At 41.5% G+C, this 22,591-nt stretch overlaps 1 protein-coding gene across 2 annotated transcripts in view; it reads left to right on the top strand.

Annotated features, from left to right (window-relative positions):
- GRIN2B (glutamate ionotropic receptor NMDA type subunit 2B) overlaps window positions 1–22,591 on the top strand; it is a 412,050-nt gene that overhangs the window by 220,626 nt on the left and 168,833 nt on the right. For both annotated transcript variants that reach the window (XM_019643261.1, XM_019643262.1), the window contains one exon: window positions 11,600–12,198. In XM_019643261.1, coding sequence (XP_019498806.1) covers window positions 11,600–12,198 — 599 coding nt within the window. The remainder of the gene's footprint in view (window positions 1–11,599; window positions 12,199–22,591) is intronic.

Genomic DNA, 22,591 nt, shown 5'->3' with positions numbered 1-22,591 from the left:
TGAATGAAATCTCTGAGTTGAGTATTGATGGAAATGATATGAGGACCAAGTATTGATCCTGGGGCACTCCAACTTTAAAAGACCAGAAGAAAGAGGAGGAACCAGCAAAGGAGATAGAGGAACAGCAGCTAGTAAGGAAGGAGGAAAGTCGAGGGAATGTGAAGTCCTGGAAACCAAGGGGAAAAAAAGAAAGCATATCTAGGAGCAAGTGATCAACCGTGTCAAAAGCTGCTTGTGTAAGAAGGATTGCGAATGGATATTAGAGTTGGCAATGTCACCACTGCCTTTCACAATAGGAGTTTTAGTGGGGTTGAAAGTCTGGTTGGAGTTAGTGTAAGAGAAAATGGGACCAGACAAATTGGAGGAAGTGAGTACAGATGATGCTTTTAAGGAATTTCCTGCAAAGGAGAGTAAAGGAGCAGCCAGTAGCATTTTCTGCCTCTCTGACTGGCTCCAAGGGGAATCCCCTCACATTTTATACAAGTGCATTTAATAGACAACTCTTCAGGCATACCTTATTTTTACAAAGTATGTATGTACCATCAGCATAGAAATTTGGAACCAGATAAGACCATTAAGGTCACTTCAGTTAATCTCCCACCCAATAAAGGAATCTTCTATTTAATATTACTACAACAAACACTTAAATTTTTGTTTTCATATGCCATCTAGGGACCCAGAGATGAATAAGGTACAGTTCCTGTTCTTGAGAACATACATTTTTAGTGGGAGGAGGCAGGGATATATCTTTCCTGAGTGATAAATGTTAAGATAGAGGCACATACAAAATATTGTGAAAGCACAGGAGGAAGAGAACTAACTTGACCTGGGGAAATTAGGAAAGACAATAAGCATAAAAAGCTGACTTCTGAACTAGATATTAAAGATGAGCACCATGTTTTCCAGAGAGTGCTGTGGAGAATTCCTTTCTCAGATAATAATCCAGCTCCTGTTTGAATGCTTATAGTAACAGAGAGCTCACTACATGATGAGGGCTATTCCATTTTGAATAGCTATAGTTGTTGCAGATCAATTTCTCATATTGAGCATATAATGCCTTTTGGTATTTCTACTCATTGGTCTCAGCTTCCTCCTCTGGAGCTAATGGGCAAAGACTTATCTTTCTGTCATATAGGTCATTTCCATATTTGAAAATAGATGTCATGTTTTCTTTTAAGCCATCTCTTTTCCATGTTGGAAAAAGGAAATGAATAGAGTCGCAGGTTCCCTGGGGAACAGAATGAGACCCAGGCTCATGTACAGGGGGTTATTAGGGAGTGCTCTCGAGATTGTCACTGTGAAAGGGAAGGAAAGACTGAGCAGGAGTGGGCAGAGGGAGAAGTAAAGGTGTGATGCAGTTTTGATGGAAGCTTCAGCCAACCCTGTTGGAAGTTGTGAAGATAAACTGATCCTTCAGTTGTCCAGAGTTAGAGCAAGAGGACCAGTTCTTTCTATTCCAGGACAATGAGTCAGGGCAGCTTTCCCCAGGAAGGGGGTATGACTTTGGGAAAAGTGGTTCTCTTCAGCTGATGCAATCCCCAAAGTGGGCTGGTGTCTGAAACCTATTGCCAGGGGTCTGCTCAGCAGCAAGAGTAGTTAATTCTTTGTTTCTGAAGTGGGTGTGTAGGGGATCTGAGTGATGCAGAAGAAGAATCTCAGGTATTGCTAATTCTTTTGGCAGTTACTTTCTGAGACAGATAATAGAATGAAAAAAATACCTGGTTTTGTTTCTTCTTAACACACAAAACAAACATCATGAACATCAAAGTGAGGGTTGAACATAATGGTGCTAGACTGATGAGATCTAATGTACAATTGTACCTTCCCTGTGTGAACTGCTCATCTCAGTGATGGGGGCCCTTTATACAGGAATGCTTTAAAGATGCCATCAAGGCAAGTTGAAGAAGTACATTCATGCAATAAAACTGACCGGAAATCTTCACTAGGAGGAGGAGACTGCTACAAGGACTCTCGCTCATCACCATTTTATAATGACATTAGGAGATAAAAATATAAGTGGGCAAGGATAGTGAGCTGCAAACTGAATTATATCCCTGTCCTTCATCCTAGAAGATGACACTTCTTGTGGCGATCACAATGCATGCTGGGTGCCTGCAAAGATGGATGTGTGGCCATCAGTCCTTTCCACTCCATGCACACATGAAGATTCCTCTTTGATTTGTGGCTGGGGCCATACTTTGCAAAGTCTGTCACTGCTTGCAACTTATAGTTAGCCCAAAGCTTTGTTGAAAAAGAGCTGTCCTATTCCCGATTGCTGTACAGCAGATTGATGTGAACTAAATTAATAACAGTGGACCAATCATTACACCAGGAAACATTTGCCCAAACTATAACTCTATCTCTTGATTTCTGTTTGGCTTCATTAACCTCCTCTTGATGCCACAGATAAAATGGTCATATAAGGCCTTCTTGTTTAATGAAGGATTGGCAAGATAAAATGGCTGAACTGGGCATTGATGGGAGCAGAGGAGTTAGAAAAAGGATAATTATAGAGGATGATAGAATTAGAAAGTAAGATGGGGCTGTGGAAAGGGTAAGATGGAGCCTTATTAATTATTCTCTTTTCTTGGTTTCATAATACATTGGCTTGCTTTTTCTAATTTTTCAATTATGGTTGACATTCAATATTATTTTATATTAGTTTCAGGTATACAACATAATGGTTAGACATTTATATAATTTATTAAATGATGCCCCCAATAAGTCTAGTATTCATCTGACACCATCCGTAGTTATTACAATATTATTGGCTATATCCCCTATGCCGTACTTTACATCCCCATGACTATTTTCTAACTACCAATTTGTATTTCTTAACCCCTTCACCTTTTTCACCCAGTTGCCCAGCCCTGCCTCTCATCTGGAAACCATCAATTTGTTCTTTGTATCTATGAGTCTGTTTCTGTTTTGTTTGTTTATTTATTTTGTTCTTTAGATTCCACATGTAAGTGAAATCATATAGCATTTGTCTTTCTCTGTGTGACTTATTTCATTTAGCATTATACCCCCTAGGTCCAACCATGCTGTTGCAAATGGTAAGATTTCGTTCGTTTTTTTTTGGTGTTTTTTTGTGGCAGAGTAATATTCCATTGTATATATGTACCACAATTCCTTTATCCAATCATCTATTGATGGGCACTTAGGTTGCTTCCATATCTTGGCTATTGTAAATAGCACTGCAGTGAACATATGGGGTACATATATCTTTTTGAATTAGTGTTTTGGATTTTTTCAAATAGATATCCAGAAGTGGAATTGCTGGGTCATAAGATAATTCTATTTTTTATTTTTTGAGGAACCTCCATACTGTTTTCCATAGCGGCTGCACCAATTTGCAATCCCACCAACAGTGTAGGAGGGTTCCCTTTTCTTCACATCCTTGCCAACCCTTGTTTGTTGATTTACTGGTGATAGCCATTCTGACAGGAGTGAGGTGATATCTCATTGTGGTTTTAATTGTCATTTCTCTGATGATAGTGACATTGAGCATCTTTTCATATTGCTATTGGCCATCTGTATGTCCTCTTTGGAAAAATGCCTATTTAGGTCCTGTGCCCATTTTTTAATTGGATTGTTTTTTTCAGTGTTAAGTTGTATGCATTCTTTATAAATTTTGGATATTAACTCTTTATCAGATGTATCATTGGCAAATATCTTCCCCTATTCAGTAGGTTATCTTTTCGTTTGGTTAATGGTCTCCTTTGCTGTGCAAACCATTTTTAGTTTGATGTAATTCCATTTGTTTATTTTGTTTTTGTTTCTCTTGCCCGAGGAAATATATCAAAAAAATATTAGTAAGCGCAGTGTCAGAGAGTTTACTGCCTATGTTTTCTTCTAGGAATTTTATGATTTCAGGTCTTTCATTTAAGTCTTTAATCCATTCTAAATGGTGTTAAGAAGGTGGTCTAGTTTCAGTTTTTTGCATCTATCTGTCCAGTTTTCTCAACACTGTTTATTGAACAGACTGTCTTTAGCCCATTGCATATTCTTGCCTTTTTTGTCATAGATTAATTGACCATATAGGTATAGGTTAATTTCTGTGCTCTCTATTCTATTCCATTGATCTATGTGTTTGTGTTGATGCCAGTACCATGCTGTTTTGATCACTATAGACTTGTAGTATAGTTTGATATCAGGTAGTGTGATATCTTCAATTTTGTTTTTCTTTCTCAAGATTGCTTTCACTATTTGAGGTCTTATATAGTTCCATATAAATTTTAAGATTATTTGTTCTAGTTCTGTGAAAAATGCAATTGGTATTTTGATAGGGATTGCATTGAATCTGTATATTGCTTTGGGTAGTGTGGACATTATCGCCATGTTAATTCTTCCTATCCATAAGCACAGTATATGTATGTTTCCACTTATTTGTATCTTTTTCAATTTCTCTCTTCAGTGGTTTATAATTTTTCAAGCTCAGGTGTTCTACCTTCTTGATTAAATTTACTCCTAGGTTTTTTTTTTTTTGATGTGATTCTAAATGGGATTATTTTCTTAGCTTCCCTTTTTTTCTTGATGAGCCTGGGTCTTGTTAAAGTCTTATAAATTTTTTTTTATCTTTTCAAAGAATTAGCCCTTGGTTTCATTGATCTTTTGTATTGTTTTTTTAAACTCTATTTTTTTTTGTTTCTGCTCTGATTTTTATTATTTCATTTCTTCTATTCACATTGGGCTTTGTTGTTCTTTTACTAGTTCCTTTAGGTTTAAGTTTACATTGTTTATTTGAAATTTTTCTTGTTTCTTGAGTTAGGCCTGTATTGCTATGAATTTCCCTCTTAGGACTGCTTTTGCTGTGTCCCATAGATTTTAGGTTGATGTGTTTTCATTTTTATTTCTCTCAAGTATCCTTTAATTTCTTCCTTGATCGTTATCCCAGAGTGATTGTTTAATAGCATCTTATTTAGACTCCATGTGTTTGTGTGTTTTTCAGTTTTTTTTCTTCTAGTTCATTTTTAGTTTCATACCATTGTGGTCAGAGAAGACTCTTCATATGACTTCAATATTCTTAAATTTATTGTGACTTGTTTTGTGGCCTAGCATGTGGTCTGTCTTGGAAATTGTTCCATGTGCACTTGAAAAGAATGTATATTCTGTTGCTTTCAGGTGAAATGCTCTAAAATATCAATTAAATGCATCTGGCCTACTGTGTCATTTAAGGCCACTATTTCCTTATTGATTTTCTGTCTAGAAGACCTGTACATTGATGTCAATGAGGTGTTAAAGTCTACTATAACTGTATTGCTTTTGATCTCTTTTTTTTATTTAGGTCAATATTTGCTTCATATATTTAGGTGTTCCTATGTTGGGTACATAAATTTTTACAGTTATATCCTTTTGTTGGATTGAGTTCCTTATCATTATGTAGTGTCCTTCTTTGTTTCTCTTTTTTTTTAAGATTTTACTGGGGAATTGGGGAAGGGGAACAGACAAGTTGCTGTCCTTTTGTTCTTCAGTATAGTTGTGGAGGATGTCGCTTCACTGGCCCATGTTGGTATTGTGATCATTGTGCTCTTCCCAGGTGAGGCAGATCGGTCACCGGCCACTGGATAGCCGCTCACGACAGCTCTTGGCAACCCACTACAGCTCTACTGCAGCCTACGCTGTTGCCAGCAGCTCATGACAGCCCACCTCCAGGTCAAGCTGTTGTTCACCATCTTAGCTGTAGAGGGCGCAGCATCACTGGCCCTAATGTGGGATCCAAACCAGGGCCCTGCTGCTCAGAGCTGGCGTCCTGAATCAACTCTTAACCAACGCGCTACTCAGCTGGCTGTATTTGTCTCTTTTATAGCCTTTATTTTAAAGTCTATTTAGTCTGATACAGGTATTGCTACTCCAGCATTTTTTTTTTTTTTTGCATTTCCATTTTCATGGAATACTCTTTTTCCACCCCTTTACTTTCAGTCTGTGTGTGGTTTTAGATGTGAAGTGGGTCTCTTATAGACAGCATATATGTATGTAGGTCTTGTTTTCTTATCTACTCCACTACACTATGTTTTTTGGTTGGGGCATTTAATCCATCTACATTTAAAGTGATCATTGATAGGTACAAAGTTTTTGCCATTTTGCTTTATTTGTTATTGCCATTTTATTATTCATATTTATGTTCTCCCCCCACCCCCCCTTTCTTATTCGAGATGTCCCTTCAACATTTCCTGTAATACTGGTTTGGTGGTGATGAACTCCTTTAGCTTTTTCTTGTCTGGGAACCTCTTTATCCTTCTGTTCTAAATGATAGCCTTGCTGGATAGTCTTGGTTGTAGCTTCTTCTTCTTTTTTTTTTTTAAGATTTTTATTGGGGAATTGGGGGATGGGAACAGTGCTGGGGAATTGGGGAAGGGGAACAGACAAGTTGCTGTCTTTTTTGTTCTTCAGTCTAATTGTGGAGGACGTTGCTTTACTGGCCCAAGTTGGCACCATCATTGTGCTCTTCCCAGGCAAGGCAGATCAGTCGCCGGCTTCTGGATAGCTGCTCACAGTGGCTTGAGGGCTGCTCACGCTGGCTGCTGGCTACACACGGTAGCCCATGGCAACCCACTGCCACAGGGGCTGCAGCCTACGCCATTTCTGGCGACTCACGTCAGCCCAGCTCCAGGTTGAGCTGTTGTTCAGCATCTTAGCTGTAGAAGGCAGCGTCACTGGCCCTCATATGTGGGATCCAAACCGGGGCCCTCTGGTCCCAAGCCAGTTCTGAACCAACGTGCCACTTGGCCGACCCTTGGTTGTAGCTTCTTACTTTCCATTATTTTGAATATTTCGTACTAATCCCTTCCGGCCTGCAAAGTTTCTGTTAAGATATTAAATGACAGTCTTATGAGAGCTTCCTTGAAGGTGACTAACTTAACTGCTTTTCTCTTGATGCTTTTAAGATTTTCTTTGTCTTTGACCTTTGGCATTTTAATTATGAAATGTCATGCTGTGGGCCTGTTTGGATTCATCTTTTTTGGGACTCTGCACTTCCTGGACTTATATGTTTATTTCCTTTGCCAGGTTAGGGTAGTTTCAATCATTACTTTTTCAAATATGTTCTTAATCCCTTGCTTCTTTTTCTGGTACCCCTATGATGAGAATGTTGTTACCTTTGTTGTCCCAGAGACCTCTTAAACTGTCCTCATTTTTTTTTAATTATTTTTCCTTTTTGCCATTCCTATTAAGTGTTTTTCACTACCTTGTCTTCCAAATCATTGACTTGATACTTTGGTTTATCTAATCTGCTATTGATTCCTCCTAGTTTATTCTTCATTTCAGTTATTGTATTCTTCATTTCTAACTGGTCCTTTTTTTATAGCTTCTATGTCCCTTTTTTTATGCTTGCTATCTCTTTGTCAAAGTTCTCACTAAATTTCTTGAGCATCCTTATAACCAGTGTTTTGAACTCTGTATCTGGTAGATTGCTTGCCTCCATTTCATGTAGTTCTTTTTCTGGAGTTTTATTCTGTTCTTTAATTGGAACATGTTTCGTTGTCCCTTTATTTTGGCTGCCTCTCTGTGTTTGTTTCAATGTATTAAGCAGATATGCTACATCTCCTAGTCTTGACAGGGTGGCCTTATGTAGTGGGTGTCCTGTGAGGCCCAGTGGTGCAATCTCCCTGATCACCTGAGGTGGGTGCTCCAGGAGAATCCCTTGTGTGAGTGGTGTGTGCCCTCCTGTTGTAGTTGAACCTTGATTGCTGTTGGCATGTCAGTGGGTAGGACTAACCCTCAGGTTGGACGGACTGTGAGGATAGGCCATGCCCACAGTATATGAGATGCTGTGTGAGGGCTGACCCCATGAAGCGGGATTTGCCCAGCAGACTCTGGTGCCTGTCAAGACCAAGCTTTGGTATACTGCTTCTGGGGCTAATTGGTTGGTACTCTGTTGTGGCCTGAAGCTGGCTACCAGGTGCGTTGGTCCTGGGGCCTCTTGGGAAGGGCTCTGTTGAAGGCCGATGTCAGCTGCTGCCTGTGATTGGCCCAAGGCTACCTGGTAGGAGTTACAAAGTGATTTGTGGTTGATCTCTGTCTGTGTTGGACCTTGTGGGAGAGGCCATCCTGTGAACTGAGGCTGGCTACCACCAGTATTGGGCAAGGGGCAGCTCAGTAAGAGGCACATGGCACCCTGAGGCCTGCTGCCACCTGTCAGCTGCCTGTAAGGCTCAGCTGCTGAAAGGGCCTCAGGCAGTGCAGAGTTGGATGAGGCAGGGTCTCAGGGAGTCACTAGGGTGTGAAGAGTAGTTTTCACCAAGTTGTACAGATTCAGATTTGGTGCCAGTGCTGATCCTGGAGCTACTCAGCAAAAAGCTCAGGGTATACTGAAGCCAGCTGCTACCCATCTGGGGCCTGCGGACCTTTTAGAGTTTTTAAAGAAAGACTGCAGTGCAGGCCAAGGCTGGCTGCCTGCTGCCAAAAGAGTCTCTGATGGTGCGAGAGTTGGGTGGGCAGGGTCTCAGGGAGTCATCAAGGTGAAGAGAGCAGAGCTCACCAGACTAATGCAGATTCAGGTTTGACTGTTGCAGAGGAGGGTTCAACACAGGAAAGATGGTGCCTGCCTGCTGACTGTGTGGGAGGAGGACTAAATACAGGAACAGTAGTGGCTGTCTCTCCAGCCCTCACCCTGCAACACACAACTCAGTTTCTTCCTGTGTGTCTCTGGTGCCTCCCAAGCCACTATACCTCTGCTGCAGCCCAGGGTAAGTGCCTGCAAGTGAGTGAGTCTGTGTGCAGGCCCTGTAAGAGGACATCTGGGTTTCCAACAGCCTTTCCTCTCACCCTGACCGTTGGAATCCCCACTGATTTTCACAGGCAGATGTTGGGGGTGCTCCTCTTCCTGGGCTGGGGAGCCCGGTGTGGAGCTGGCACTCTTCACTCCTCAGGGAGGACCTCTGCAGCTGAGATATCCCCTTGATTCTAAATCACCACACATGGGTATAGGGCCAGCCCACTTGGCATCTATGCCCCTCCTACCAGTTTTTGATGTGACTTCTTTATATCCTTAATTATAGGTCTTGGGATCTTCAGATGGCTCTCCAGGTTGATTGTTCTATAATTTAGTTGTAATTTTGATGTGGTCACAGGAGGAAGGGAGCACAGCATTTACCTACTCAGCCATTCTTGACCAGAACTCCTACATTGGCTTTCTTCACATAGTAGCTGTCAGTTTCTTTAGGAACTCATAATTGTGAGAGAGTTTTAAGAGAAGACTAAAAGAGGAGCAGGTCAGGTTGGTATATAACAGATTGGTTTTCTTTTAAATTTAATCTCATTAGCATGGGCTCATTTATTATGGACCTCCAGGGGTTTACTCTCAAAGCTATCTCTCCCTGTGTATTTGAACCAGTTGTGGTTTTATCGTAGATGGAACTATAGGGTATCCAGAAACCTCCTTGTGATAAGATAAATGCTCATTTATCATAGAATAGGTAGACTTTGTTTATCATTGGGATCCCTTTCATCCTAAGCCTGTACATTTTAAGGTATATTTGGAAACTTTTATCACTTTGTTATATCCACTGGGCTTATGAAAACTCAAGTGATAATATTTCTCATTTGGACATCCCCAAAATTCCTTTGAGCTGGAAGTATAACAAGAAAGGCAAATGGCTATTTATTGAAAGTGATAGCCATTCTGGAGAGTTGTTCTGTTACTGGCCTTCCTCTCCTGTTGTTGTGGTTCTCTGTAGGCCTCTGACAAGTCTTGGAATAATAAGGCTTTGTTGTTTTGGCCTCCCACTGTATCCTATAACCTAAGCACAGGGTTGGATTCACCAGAAGAGTAGTACTTGTATCGCAGTAGGAGAAAACCAGGGGGCAGGGGTTGGCTGCAGTTCCAAATGGACACACACGAAATTATTATTTTGTTCCAAATTATTTCCACTCCTCTTCCCACCCATTCTGGGTGCCCCACCCTGTCTACATTCCTGAATTCCATGTTTTTTGTTTTTTGGTTTTTTTGTTTTTGGAGGCTCCTCTTTGAGCGTATGTTTAAGCCAGGGGAGGGAGTCACGATAAGCATCATTTTACCCTTCGCAGAAAGAATCACCCTCAAATGACTAAGCAGCTACTGTTTCATTCTGGATAGCCTGTAGGAAATGTGAAAAGTTCAGGCCACACAAAGCAACCGTAACTCTGGCAGACCCCAGGGGCTGGCAGTTTTCATTGCAGAATCAGTGTCTTTGGACAGCAGCTGGATAGTTCCCAACCTGCGTTTTTTTTTCAGTAGTGAGTGCCCCAAATGCTCAGTTATTTCTCCATTGGACAACCATACTCGTATGCTCCTGAACTAGGAAATCACTGTATAATTTTGTTTAAAACCTGGTCTCTTATAACTGTACTTTGAAGCTCTAGCCTGGGAGATTATAAAAAGAACTGCCCCTTTGGAAAAGATACAGTTTCGTTAGCCTGGATTGTTATAAAATGGAGATGAGCTACCAGATAGAAGATAGGAGGCACTGACCAAGAAGAGAGATGCCACTACCCAGGAGGAAGTCAGGGAGAATGGACTGAGAGAACGACAGGGCTGAGAGGGTTTTCATTTGGTGGTTTCCGATTCTTCTAGCTGTAAGGTAGAGATAAAATGCAGGGCTTGACATCTCCGAGTAGCAAGAGAAATACAACTTAAAATGGGAGAAATTTAAAATGGCTTCCCCCTGAAAAGGACGGAGGAAATAGAAGATGCTCAGAATTGACAGAGGGTTATGTGTGTGATACACAGGTCAGGTCAAGACCCATGGCATTATATAAGTAAGAGAAAGAACAGTCTTCTCCATGTTGCTCTAAAATAAAGCTTAATCACATATGAACTAGGGTACAAGTCATTCTAATTTATGGTTCAGATATACTGTTTGAGCCTTACTCTAACTTGCATATCTCATGACCACTGTAGAAAATAGAGAGAAAACTAAGTATGCTATTAATTCAACAGATATACCTTTATAGAAAATATACTGACCAAGTCTTATACTATGTACATGTGCTCCTCCCTGATATCCATACAGAATACTACCCGCCTGCTGAACCAGTGTGCCTATACCACCTCCATAGGCAGGTTTACGGGTAGATTGATGGCATTTTGGGTTATTCACCCTGACTGAGTGATACACATCCACAACTGAAAGTCCAAAAGGTTTTAAAAATGGAAAGTGTGTGTGGGAGCACATGCACGTGCATATGTGTTTGAACAATTTGTTTGACAATAAAACCTGACCTGAACTGACAGTGGGCCATTTGGAATCTTTACCCCACTTTATGTAACTCTTCATATGTTTTACCATAGAAATATTAGCATATTTCATTTTAGAAAGCTGCCCTGGGCTCTGGCAGTAGCCACAAAGATTTCAGACAAGGAGAGTATAGACCTATGTTGAATTTCTCCAGAGTCTAGGAGGTAGATTTAAGAAGAAAGGTATTACAAATGTTTGCAATTCAAACATATCCAGTTTTAAAGGCATTATATGAAAAAGTAAATAACGGACACAAACATTTGTATCCAATTAGTTCAAATTTTCCCTTACCATCTTTGGTTTGATTTTTTTTCTTTCTCTCTCTCTCTTTCGTTTTTTTTCTTTTCTTTTTTTCTTTTTCTTTTACACTTTAATTATTCTAGGATGAATCCTCCATGTTCTTCCAGTTTGGCCCATCAATTGAACAGCAAGCTTCTGTAATGCTCAACATCATGGAAGAGTATGACTGGTATATCTTTTCTATCGTCACCACCTACTTCCCTGGCTACCAGGACTTTGTAAACAAGATTCGCAGCACCATTGAGAATAGCTTTGTGGGCTGGGAGTTAGAAGAAGTCCTCCTGCTGGACATGTCCCTGGATGATGGAGATTCTAAGATCCAGAACCAGCTCAAGAAACTTCAAAGCCCCATCATTCTTCTTTATTGTACCAAGGAAGAGGCCACCTACATCTTCGAAGTGGCTAACTCAGTAGGGCTGACTGGCTATGGCTACACGTGGATTGTGCCTAGTTTGGTGGCAGGGGATACAGACACAGTGCCCTCGGAGTTTCCAACAGGGCTCATCTCTGTCTCCTATGATGAATGGGACTATGGCCTCCCTGCAAGAGTGAGAGATGGGATTGCCATAATCACCACTGCTGCTTCTGACATGCTATCTGAACACAGCTTCATCCCTGAGCCCAAGAGCAGTTGTTACAACACCCATGAGAAGAGAATCTACCAGTCCAATATGCTAAACAGGTAAGTATGGAACAGAGGGCACACTGATGGTGGCGGTCAGAGGGTAGCTGCCGTGATGGGTTGGAGGCTCAGAAACTGGGGGAAGAGCAGTTTAGATGTCGCAGGTTGAAGGCTTGCCGCAGGGATGGCAATTGTTTGTGATGTGGGGAGCGTTTCAGATCCAAAGCTTGCTGTGACTGTGTTCCTGTTCTAAAAAGTATAAAACAGCCCCCACTGATTGATTGCTTACTATGTATTAGGTGTTAATCTAAGTGTATTGCATTTTTTTTTACCTCATTTAACTCTCAAAGCCACAAGTCTAGTGAGCGGGTTTTTAAAAATTGTTTCCATGTTACAGTTCAAGAGAATAAGGCTTGTAGGTGTAAACCGTCCAAAACCACGCTACACGTGAGAGGTTCGGTTTGGAGTTGAACCCTCATACTCAATCACTATGCATGACACAGTGTAGCTAGAAGCCAGGGAGGACCAGCCCACCCACCTGTGGAGTGCTGCTGTTCCGAGAGGGAATGGAGAGAATGAGTTACATGGGTCTGGAGGCACATGAAGATGATTCTGCCTTTGGTTTTTGTCTCCTTTGCTTCTCCTCTCTCTGCCTTTAACAGTGAGAGTGCTGCTGTAGAGACAGCACTAAGGGTTGCTCTTGGTCTGGTTCATTCAATAAGAAAATGTGGGTGGCATTCTGCTCCCCTGACCTCACCTCATAACCCAGCCATGACTGCAGTGTATCCTTTTAGGGGTAATTATGCAACTGTGTGGGACAGAAGATTCTATCAAATGCCTTTGTAGTTTGGTTATTTGTATAAAGCTGCTACATGGGCACATTGTAGAAATTCAAACAGTATAGAAAAGCACAAAGAAGAAAGTGAAAATGACCTTAAATCTGACTAAAGAGAGATAATCATTGTTGAAAGAATAAATGAGCATCTTTCTAGATATCTCCCTGTGGCTGTATACCTGTGTGGTTATAAATCTATAATTTTACATAAGCAGAAATATATACATGCTGTTCAATAACCTGACTTTCTTTTACTCAGCTATGTTTTGGGCATCCATTTTAAATTTTTTTATGAACAGTATCAGACATATAGAAACGTATTCAGAAAAAAAACCATAATAAATTCTCAGATACACATTATCTGGCTTAAGCAATAACATATTAGAAAGTGTACTTTGTGGAGGTTGAAACACATCTAGTGGAGGCTGAATGTGTACCTACCTACTTATACTCGTTTAACTTCTGGAAGGGAGGGAATTGGGCTATAGCCACTCAGCTAAGCTCCTAATTCAGAGGGGAAACTAAAAGTAGCATCCGTGTAGCTGTGCCTGTGACCCACTCCTACTGTTCTGCCACCTTGAGCTCTGCTCTTTCTGCCATCCCTGGTTATCAGCTGCTTGTTTGGGACAGACTGTCTTCCTACCTCTGGCAGCTCTGCCTTACGCTCCTTGGCACTCTCTTCTTCCCTTACACATTCCTTAACTATTGGTGCTTCTCAGGGCTCTGTCCTGGGCCCTCTTTTTTTCTTATCCATTGCCAAGGATACAATTAATGTCTGTAACTTGCCCCCCCCCCAGTTGACATCTCTGGCCCAAACCTCTCCATTCAGCCCCAGGTGTGTATCTCTAACTGTGACTAGATAGGTTCCTTTAGGATGCCCCGTAGCCAATACTGACCTGCTTTCTCTACTCCTGTTACCCTCCCACCTCTTCTAACCAAATCTGTGCCACCTATAAAGGGTACGTCCTATTACCCAGTTGCCTAAAATAAAAATTTCCAGTGTGTTTGAGTCTATATCCCTGATACCCAATAGCCAATCATGCCTTTTCCTGTGGATATCCTTGGGAGTGCTTTCACTTATTCTCATCACTGTATCATATCCCAGTCCATCTCTTTTTACCTGCATTGCTGCAGGGCTTCTTAAATATCTTCTGGCATCCAGTAGATAGTCAATCTACATGGCAGCCAGAGCGATCTAAAATGAAAATGTGATGTCATCACTCTCCCGATCAATAAAAACTTTCAGTGGCTCTTCACTGCCCTTATAATCAAGTCCTATCACCTTAATATGGTTTATAAAGTCTTCCACAGCATGGGTCCTCCTACCTTTACAAAACTGTCTCATGCCACTCTCTCCCTTGATCACTGCCTTCTTGCAGTACTGAATTTACTTTTGTTCTTTGAGAATATCAAGTTATCTCTCACTTCCAGCTCTTTCCTCTACAGTGAATATCCACCACTCCCCCCCACCCCCCAGGTACCTCTTCCCACCAATACACACAAATGCAGGTGTTCTTTTACCTGCTTCAAGCTCTTTATTCTTCAGGTTTCAGTTTTGGCCCCGCTTCCACTGGGAAGGCTCTCCTGAGCCCAGGACTAACGTCACCCTGTAATAGGCCTTCACTCCATTTTTTGCTCCTCCAATAAAGCCACTCTTTAGGCTATTATGATTATGTGCTTTGTTATCTCTCTTCCTGTTAAGTTCTGTGAGAGCAGTGATCTGTCTGTCTTACTCCTATGTCCCCCCCTCCTAGCACAGTGTGTGGCCCAGGGAAGACACATGGAATGAACAAATGACGCCCTCCAAGTTGCTGAGCTGTCTAGTGCATACCTACCCCCCCCCCAAGATTTCTTATTCTGCTCCTTTTTGCAAGATAATAGAAATTTCCTTTAAAAACTTAACTATTTATTCGGTGCTGTACATGGGTTTTTTTTCCACTGTTTTTAGTGTTACATTCAAATCTGATTTAGATTATCTTACCAAATGTTTGTTCAAAGCTAACAGTAAAGGAATGTGGAGACTAAAACATCTGCTAAACAACACAAAGCAATTAAGTGGGTGTTAACTTAAAACTTGTAAATATGGTCCAGGAATGCCTACTTTTATCTTAAAACTTCCTCTGGGTAAACAGTGATCTGAAGATATTATTATGTCCCATTTGGCTAACTTTATATTAGAATGTAAATGTTACCTCTGAAGTCTGGTCTCTCACCACTGTGTTTTAAAACCACAATTGGGTTTAACCTTTCTTACCATCTCCTATAGCCATTCGGGAAGGTAGCCCTCTAGGTCCTTCCTTAGAGGTTATTATAAAGGTGGCCACAAATGCCCACCTCCATATTCTCAAGTATAGCAGTCTTATAAATAACAAGGATTACACAGTATAGATTATTCATAAATGCCCTGATGGCCAGTGTGGAACAAAGAGAGAGAGTCCACCTCAACTCGATTTCCCAAATATACTGCCTAAAAAGTATCTTCAGACTTATTACCGTACTTCTCCACTAGGACATTTCCTCTATGAACTTCGTCTTCTGCCCCTGATGTTTCTAGCATTCTGTATCTAACTGCCTGCAGGTCATCTTCTCTTGGCTGTCTCCCCATCCATGTATCTGTATCTCTTGCTCATGTCCATGGCCTTTCCCTTCTCCTCCTCCCAAATACAGCTTTTCAGTGTTCTTGAACCCAATCCCTATCTTCTCTTGGGAATATTTTCATATGTTTTTCTGTCAAGACCCAGAAAGGATTGGGGTTGACTACTAGGGAGAACAAAGCGCTCTCCTTAAAGTCTGAGCTGGTATCACCAGGCACAGCGCTCAGAATCATCAGCGGAATTCAATTAGGCTCCCTCAGCCTGAGCTCCTCCTTATCCTGGTCTGAAATCAGACTCTGCCCCCTTCAGAGCTCTGGTCTCACTATGGTCACTCTTTTAAATAACAAACCAAGTAAGCACACCATTTAGTCACAGCGGGAAATCTTTGCAAATAAAATTGTTGCAAATGGTTGTTTTATGAGAATGACTTTTCTGTTGGCCTGCTGCTCATCTCTCTGCAATAGCTGCGGGAGGAAGGCCCCTTAGGAGGTACCTGAGAGTGACCCAGCCCCAGGGGGACCCCAGGAATACAGTTAGGAAATGGATTCTCCTCTCACCTTCTGAAAACCCAGCAGTATTAACAGGCCCTGTCCTTTCCAGAAGCATCACAAAGATGGGGAAAGCTCTTATTTGCACCTGACCAGATTGTGGCTTCTTTTTTCATGTGAGAGAGGTTCATAAGTCTAGATTTAGGGAACAGGGACAGGGGGTTGTGATATTCCTGAATCCCCAAAGACAGGTGCATGTTTGAAGTGATTCACTTGTTAGTTACTGAAGGAACACTCTTAAAATGAACTATTTTAGTTCACTATCAAATGAACATTATTTATCATGTGTCAGTTCAAATTCCTTACTGATTACTTCTTAGCTCCTTAAAGGTTGACCAGTTCTACACCTGATGACTACCTCAGATAACTCTAGGCTGCTGGATAAGCTTTTTACCCAGGTTGCAAGAAAAATACAGAAACCCAGTTAAATTTGAATTTCAGACAAACAACAAGTTTGGTTTTTTGGTTTTTTGCTTTTTGGGTTTTATTTTTTTGCATAAGCCTGAACCAAATATTGCATGGGACATGTTGATACTAAAAGATAATTTGTTGTTTATCTGAAATTCAAATTTAACAAGGCTCCTGTATTATCTTTTTTGCTAAATATGGCAACCCTACTTTGTACACTAACAAGTAAGAATTAATTTTCTGTTGGAACTTTGTAGCATTCATTTATGCCTTATTAGAACATGTAGTACAATGCCCTGTGACACAGCCTAAGACATGCTGAGAGAGTTCTATTCCAACTGGGAACTGTATTTGATTGAAAGAGTTGGAGAATTTCTTATGCCATGCATTCTCTAAGTGAAGGATCTTCTTAGTTCCTGAGAAAAGTTTGAAAACGTTTTGATACCAGGTGATCTCAAAATGTTGAGAAAGGGATTCTGCCAGTTTTCTAAACCCTTCTTTATCCCCCTGAGCTAGAGAAGAATTGTTAGCTATTAGTAGGCACATGTCTATATTTTTCCTTTATCACTTCCTGGGGGAGCAGTTAATGGTTATTTTCCTTTTCAATGTGCTCTCCAGTACTCTGCTCGTCTGTTTCTTTCACTCAGCTGATGGCGCACTTGCCACTCACCTCTGCTCTCTTTCTGTCCTGAGGCTCCAGTGTTCCTTCTCTTCATGTAGGGCACCTTTTGGAACGTGTAGGAAAGGCAGATGCTCTCTGAGATGGCTGGATCTCAACACAGCAAACCTCTTATGAATATTGCCTAATTATTTTTCCCTGGTGTCCTCATTTTCCTACTCCACATTTATTTTGCAAGTCCCCTCCCCCCAATCCTCCCTCCCCCATTAAAGTTGCCATCTCAAAAGGCTGGAATCTTCCTCCTGGCCCAGCTTTTGGGAGATGGGGATAACGGCTCTAAAGACAGTTGCTCTGTTAGGTTCTTATTAGAAAAGCTGTGATGAACATGATCTTTCTTTAACCTTGAAGCAGACTCCCCATCCTTGGGACCATTGTATTAGGTGGATGGCACCCATGGGATGCCCATTTTCTTTCTTGGCCTGAAAAGTGCTGAGAGGTTAAGAAATAAATGAGGAATTGAGTCAATATTTTTTAGCCACTATGGGCAAGAGCTGCTTGGTCATTACCCATCTTTAGTTGTTACTAAACATTCATGGAGTGTTCAGCATGGACAGATTTATGGTAAGACACATATGTATTATAGGTTCACTTATATAATTTACATGTGAACCAGTCAAGAGACTCTCTGAATGCATAGTTATAAGTGGACTATCAGGCATAGTGGCCCTTTATCTGATTAAGGAAGTCCACTGGAATCTAAGAAAAGTTATGTTTTCATATGGAATGTTTAGTAAAGCTAGACACCCTTGTGTATATAGATAGAGACTTTATCTGCTCAGTGGTATAGGAGATATAAATTGGGAAAAATAACTGAAGAATCTAATAACTATCCTAAAAGATATATTCAATGCTTATTGTGATTGGGGCAAAGCAAGCTTTAATTGTTCGTGGAAGAATGACTGAATGTGAGGATTTTTTAAACTCTTCTGTTTCTTCTTTCACATTTTTCATTATCAGATATACAGATAGATTTCAGTAAGTGATCTTTGCTTCTTTCCTTTAAGTCCAAACCTGTGAAGAACATTCTCAAATGTTTAACACTGAGACCCCTACACGATTCCTTCCTTAATTGCTGTTTAATTCTGTGGCTCAATTGTAACATTCAAAGTTTGCCCATGACTTATTTAGTGTTTCTTTCCCCTTTCTTCTCTTCCCTTTTTTTTCTCCTCCACTTCCTCCCCACTCTTTTACACTTCTTCTTTATCTTCCTTCTTTATAAAATGATTTGCAGTTTGGAGGAGAGGGCAGGAGACTAAGAGGTAGAGTGAGTGGGGAAAGAATTCCATTTCGCTGAGGACAGCTGTTTTCTGGGGGGGAAGGGATGTACACAGCTGGGAGAGAAGACACAGGTGGTACGCTGCCTGTAGGAAGGAACAGGATGGTCTCGAAGAGGAAAGAAGCCAGAGCAGACAGAGCAGAGCCACAGCTCTCAGCGGAGAAAGCAGACAGGCCTCATTCCAAATAACTGATTCGTCTCAGAAAGAATGTAGATTGGTGGCAATGGTAAGGGTTAAGTGGCGGGTCATGAGGCAGATACTCAAAGGCAGCCCCATTGTCAGCCAGGCTGAGGAAGCTATTAACTACAATGTTGACTGTCTTTCTGAGTACTTACTGCACACCAGCATTGTCAGTTATCGAATTGGATCCTCGCAAAAATCTTGGTCCATGCAAATATCCTCAGGAGTCCCTCGTCATCTGTTTAAAAGGGCAGCTTGTCCTTCCCACCCTCCCAAGCACTCCTTATCCCCACCCCTTGCTTTATTTTCTGTGTAGCACTTATCTGACATGCTGCATATATTTTACTTTTAACTATTTTGTTGTCCTCTTAGTTGAATTCAGGCTCCATGAGAGCAGGACTTTTTTTAAACCTCTGTGTTCCCAGCACAGATTGTAGGCACTTGGTAAATATTTGTCAGCTGCAAGCATGAATGAAGACAGGGATTATTATTCCCGTTTCATTTCTAAGAAACCGAGGCCCAGGGACCCCCCAGCTCAGGCTGTGTGATGATGCCAGGACCTGGCCTGGACCTGCCTGGGGACCTGGATTGGAGCCCCTCACTGCGCTCTACATTAGCCAAGCTTTTAAAATAAATCTCAGCTTTCCTTTAAAATCAGAGCATTAGAGTGGAGGAATCCTTGCTGCTCATCTAATCCAACCCTTTCAATACATGTATTCTCACAGAATAGATGGTAGAACGATGAATGGATTTTACCAACGTGAATACAGACTCTCAGAGTGGTCACTCATCTGTTAGAGGCTGGGTGGACGCAGAACCCCGGTGCCCTGATGGTAGGAGCAGCACTCTTCATAGAAACGCTGCCTCTCCACTGCTTGACCATGTCCCCAGAAGGGCTGGAAGGCAGCCGGGTTGTCCTGTTAACCTTTGCCCTGTTCTGGCAATGTCCCCCTGATTTTTTAGTCCCTTGGTTCTTTCCTAGACAAGGGTGCAAATGCACAGTTAATGGGAATGGAAGGTGGCATTATTTAGGAATTGAGTGGGATCATTTCTCCATCTGCTCTCTCTCCCCACCAGAGGATAAAGGCTGGCTGGGTGATGGTAAGGATGGGGGCGAGTTGCCAGAAAGCTCGAGTGCTGTCATTTACGGTTACTGCCATGGGCTGGAAGGCTGAGTGAGGGCTGGACCACAGCCGGCCAAGGTCAGCTTAACTAACATGAGCTGCTTGAGAGCAAAGATAAGACCTCACATATTTAAAATCAATAATAGTTTGAGTCTTTCTCTTTGTTTCTTCCCCAGTGGAACTGTCAGGGGTGCAAGGGTGGTCATCTTCTGGACGAATTCTCCAGGCTGATGAGGATTTGGAGGAAGCCAGGTGTTCAACCTGCCTGTTTTTCAGAAGTGGTTGCTAAGGGATCTGAACCAGCACCGCAGATGCACGCATAGAAGCTGGAAAGAGGGTGGTGGCAAGAGCTGGATAGAAGCAGTTTCCCTTGAGCTGCAGGCTTGTATCAGTGGCGCCTTCTCTTCCGGGAGGGCCTGGTGGGGTTAGCGTTCCCAGACTGGCACCAGTCCCCAAGCTGGGCCGGCTGGTCACACATGAAGGAACTGCTGCTGACAGATTAGAGTTTCCCGCTGCTGAAATCTGTTCCCTCTTGTCCGGCTTCCAGCAGCAGCAGCCGGCCGGGGGCTGCCTACTGCCTCCCTCGCTGCTCAGGCTTTATCTTTTCCTCGTTCGTTACTGCTTCACACAGCCCCCACCTTTCTCCCTTTCGTCTTTCCCATCTCCTTCCCTGCAGGGCATTCTGTTCGTGGACCTTTTGCGGCCCCTCTCTTCTTCTTGCCACCTTTCATTTCAAAGCTTTAAAGGCTTTCCTGTCTTTTGCTTTCTATGTTCATAGATAACCATATGTGGGATTCTTGCACGTACACATACTCACGTGCGTATGTGTTATACATCCATTTGGCACATGTTTATGTATGTACATTTACATCTGTCCAATGGAGTAGTAATTATTAAAAGAAATGGATAAAAATACTTTTCCATATTAAATTTGCCCAATTCTTCCTATTACTGGGACCATTTAGTTGATGGCATGAGAAAAGTTGAATATGAAATAGAAGTCTTTAAAATGGCTTTTCTGGAATTAGCTCTTGTGAAATCAACAAAGTATTTCCTTCCAATCGGATTCCATTTTAAAAGTCTTGATGGCTGTAAGGACGGTTGCTAAGTAACTATCACATTTACTGTTTGAGCAAAGGATGCAGATGCAGTAGTCAAGTGGTTCTATATACTTTTAAGAAATCCCTATATGTCTTCTTTTCTAAAGGAAACATCTTCCTTGGCGAAACAACAGAAATAGCCATGGAAGCCACATGGTGACAATATCATATTCATTCTAAGTGGTCCTTTTCAGAATTCCCAGAAACGGATCACAGATGGAGTACAGATGAGGATATATGTCAAAAGACATTTAGTGTTTGACATAAAACCTGCAGATCAAAAACTTCAAGTTGTTCTTTATTATGCCTAATAATGAGGTTAATGAAAGTGACTATTTTCATCCAGAGAATCTTTATGTCTATCATCTCACTGAACCATTACAGCAAACCTATGAGGTCTTCAGATCACTGCACAGACTGACTGGATATCAACAGGGAAAACTCAGATTCTTCCTTTTAATTTTCCCAGCAGCATTTCCAGACACTCCCACCATCTTTTTCCTTCCTTGAACAAAAATCTACTAGGAACTTTTGTTTAGGCAAAAATAGCATAATAGAATGTCGTTATGATATAGTTCATATTATATAAATTGTAATAATATGTCAAATTTCAATCATTATTGACCATGTAGAGAAGGCTAGCTGTATGTGTGCGTGTGTGTGTATGTATGTGTGCGTGTGTGTATGTGTGTGTATGTACGTGTGTGTGTGCGTGTGTGTGTATGTGTGTGTATGTGTGTATGTGTGTATGTGTATGTGCGTGTGTGTGTGTATGTATGTGTGTGTATGTATGTGTGCGTGTATGTATGTGTGCGTGTGTGTGTGCGCGCGTGCGTGTGTGTGTGTGTGCGTGCGTGTGTGTGTGTGTGTGTACGTGTGTGTGTATGTATGTGTGTGCGTGTGTGTGTGTGTATGTGAGACAGCCTATGACTTAAAATCATGAGTGATCCACATGCTGCTCAATGTCATTATTCTCATGGCTCTGTTACTACATCTCACGTGTGTTCACACACTCAGACTTCCTTGCTTTAGGCGGAAGAGGAGAGCTCACATATTCAACAGTCTGATGTATCTAGACAGTAACCCAGTACCACAAAGAAAGCAGAAAAGTGCTTTGAACTAAAATCGCTGACAGAAAAGTCTTGCCCTAAAATTAATGTGGCTTATTTTAATGCAGAGTTCATTTACTCTGATTTTATGCATACTTCTAAGAAGTTTGTGGGCAGTTGGATTACATATGGCATAGAGTATCAATAACCCAGTTTAAACATGATATATCAGCATATTTAGTTGGTCTGTCCAGAGGTGGTATGGTAGCTGCATGATCACCAGAACCCAGACTCCTGCTAGCTTTCTGCTTTTTTGTTTATAGGGTATGGGCTTTCCTTCATCCCCATGCCAAAGATGGCTGCTGAATTCCAATGTAAATCAGTAGATTGAAGCTAGAAGGAAGGAGGGTAAGCTCATTTCCTTTTGAGGAGATTACCCAGAAACCCCATATTTGCTTATAGCCCATTGGTCTGAAATCAGTCCATGGCCACAGCTAGTTGCAAGGGAAACTGGCAAGTTTATTTTAATTTAATTTAGTTTTTGACCAGGGCAGTAGTATATGTCCAGTTACAAATCAAAGTACTGTTTCACTAGAGAGAGAATCAAGGCTGTATCTTTGATAGGTAGCCAGTAGCGTCTAAGATACTTTCTTATCTGA

Source organism: Hipposideros armiger, unplaced genomic scaffold (genome assembly GCF_001890085.2).
Source record: "Hipposideros armiger isolate ML-2016 unplaced genomic scaffold, ASM189008v1 scaffold_76, whole genome shotgun sequence".
Classification (NCBI taxonomy): Eukaryota; Metazoa; Chordata; class Mammalia; order Chiroptera; family Hipposideridae; genus Hipposideros; species Hipposideros armiger.
This window is presented reverse-complemented; position numbering and strand designations above follow the sequence as displayed.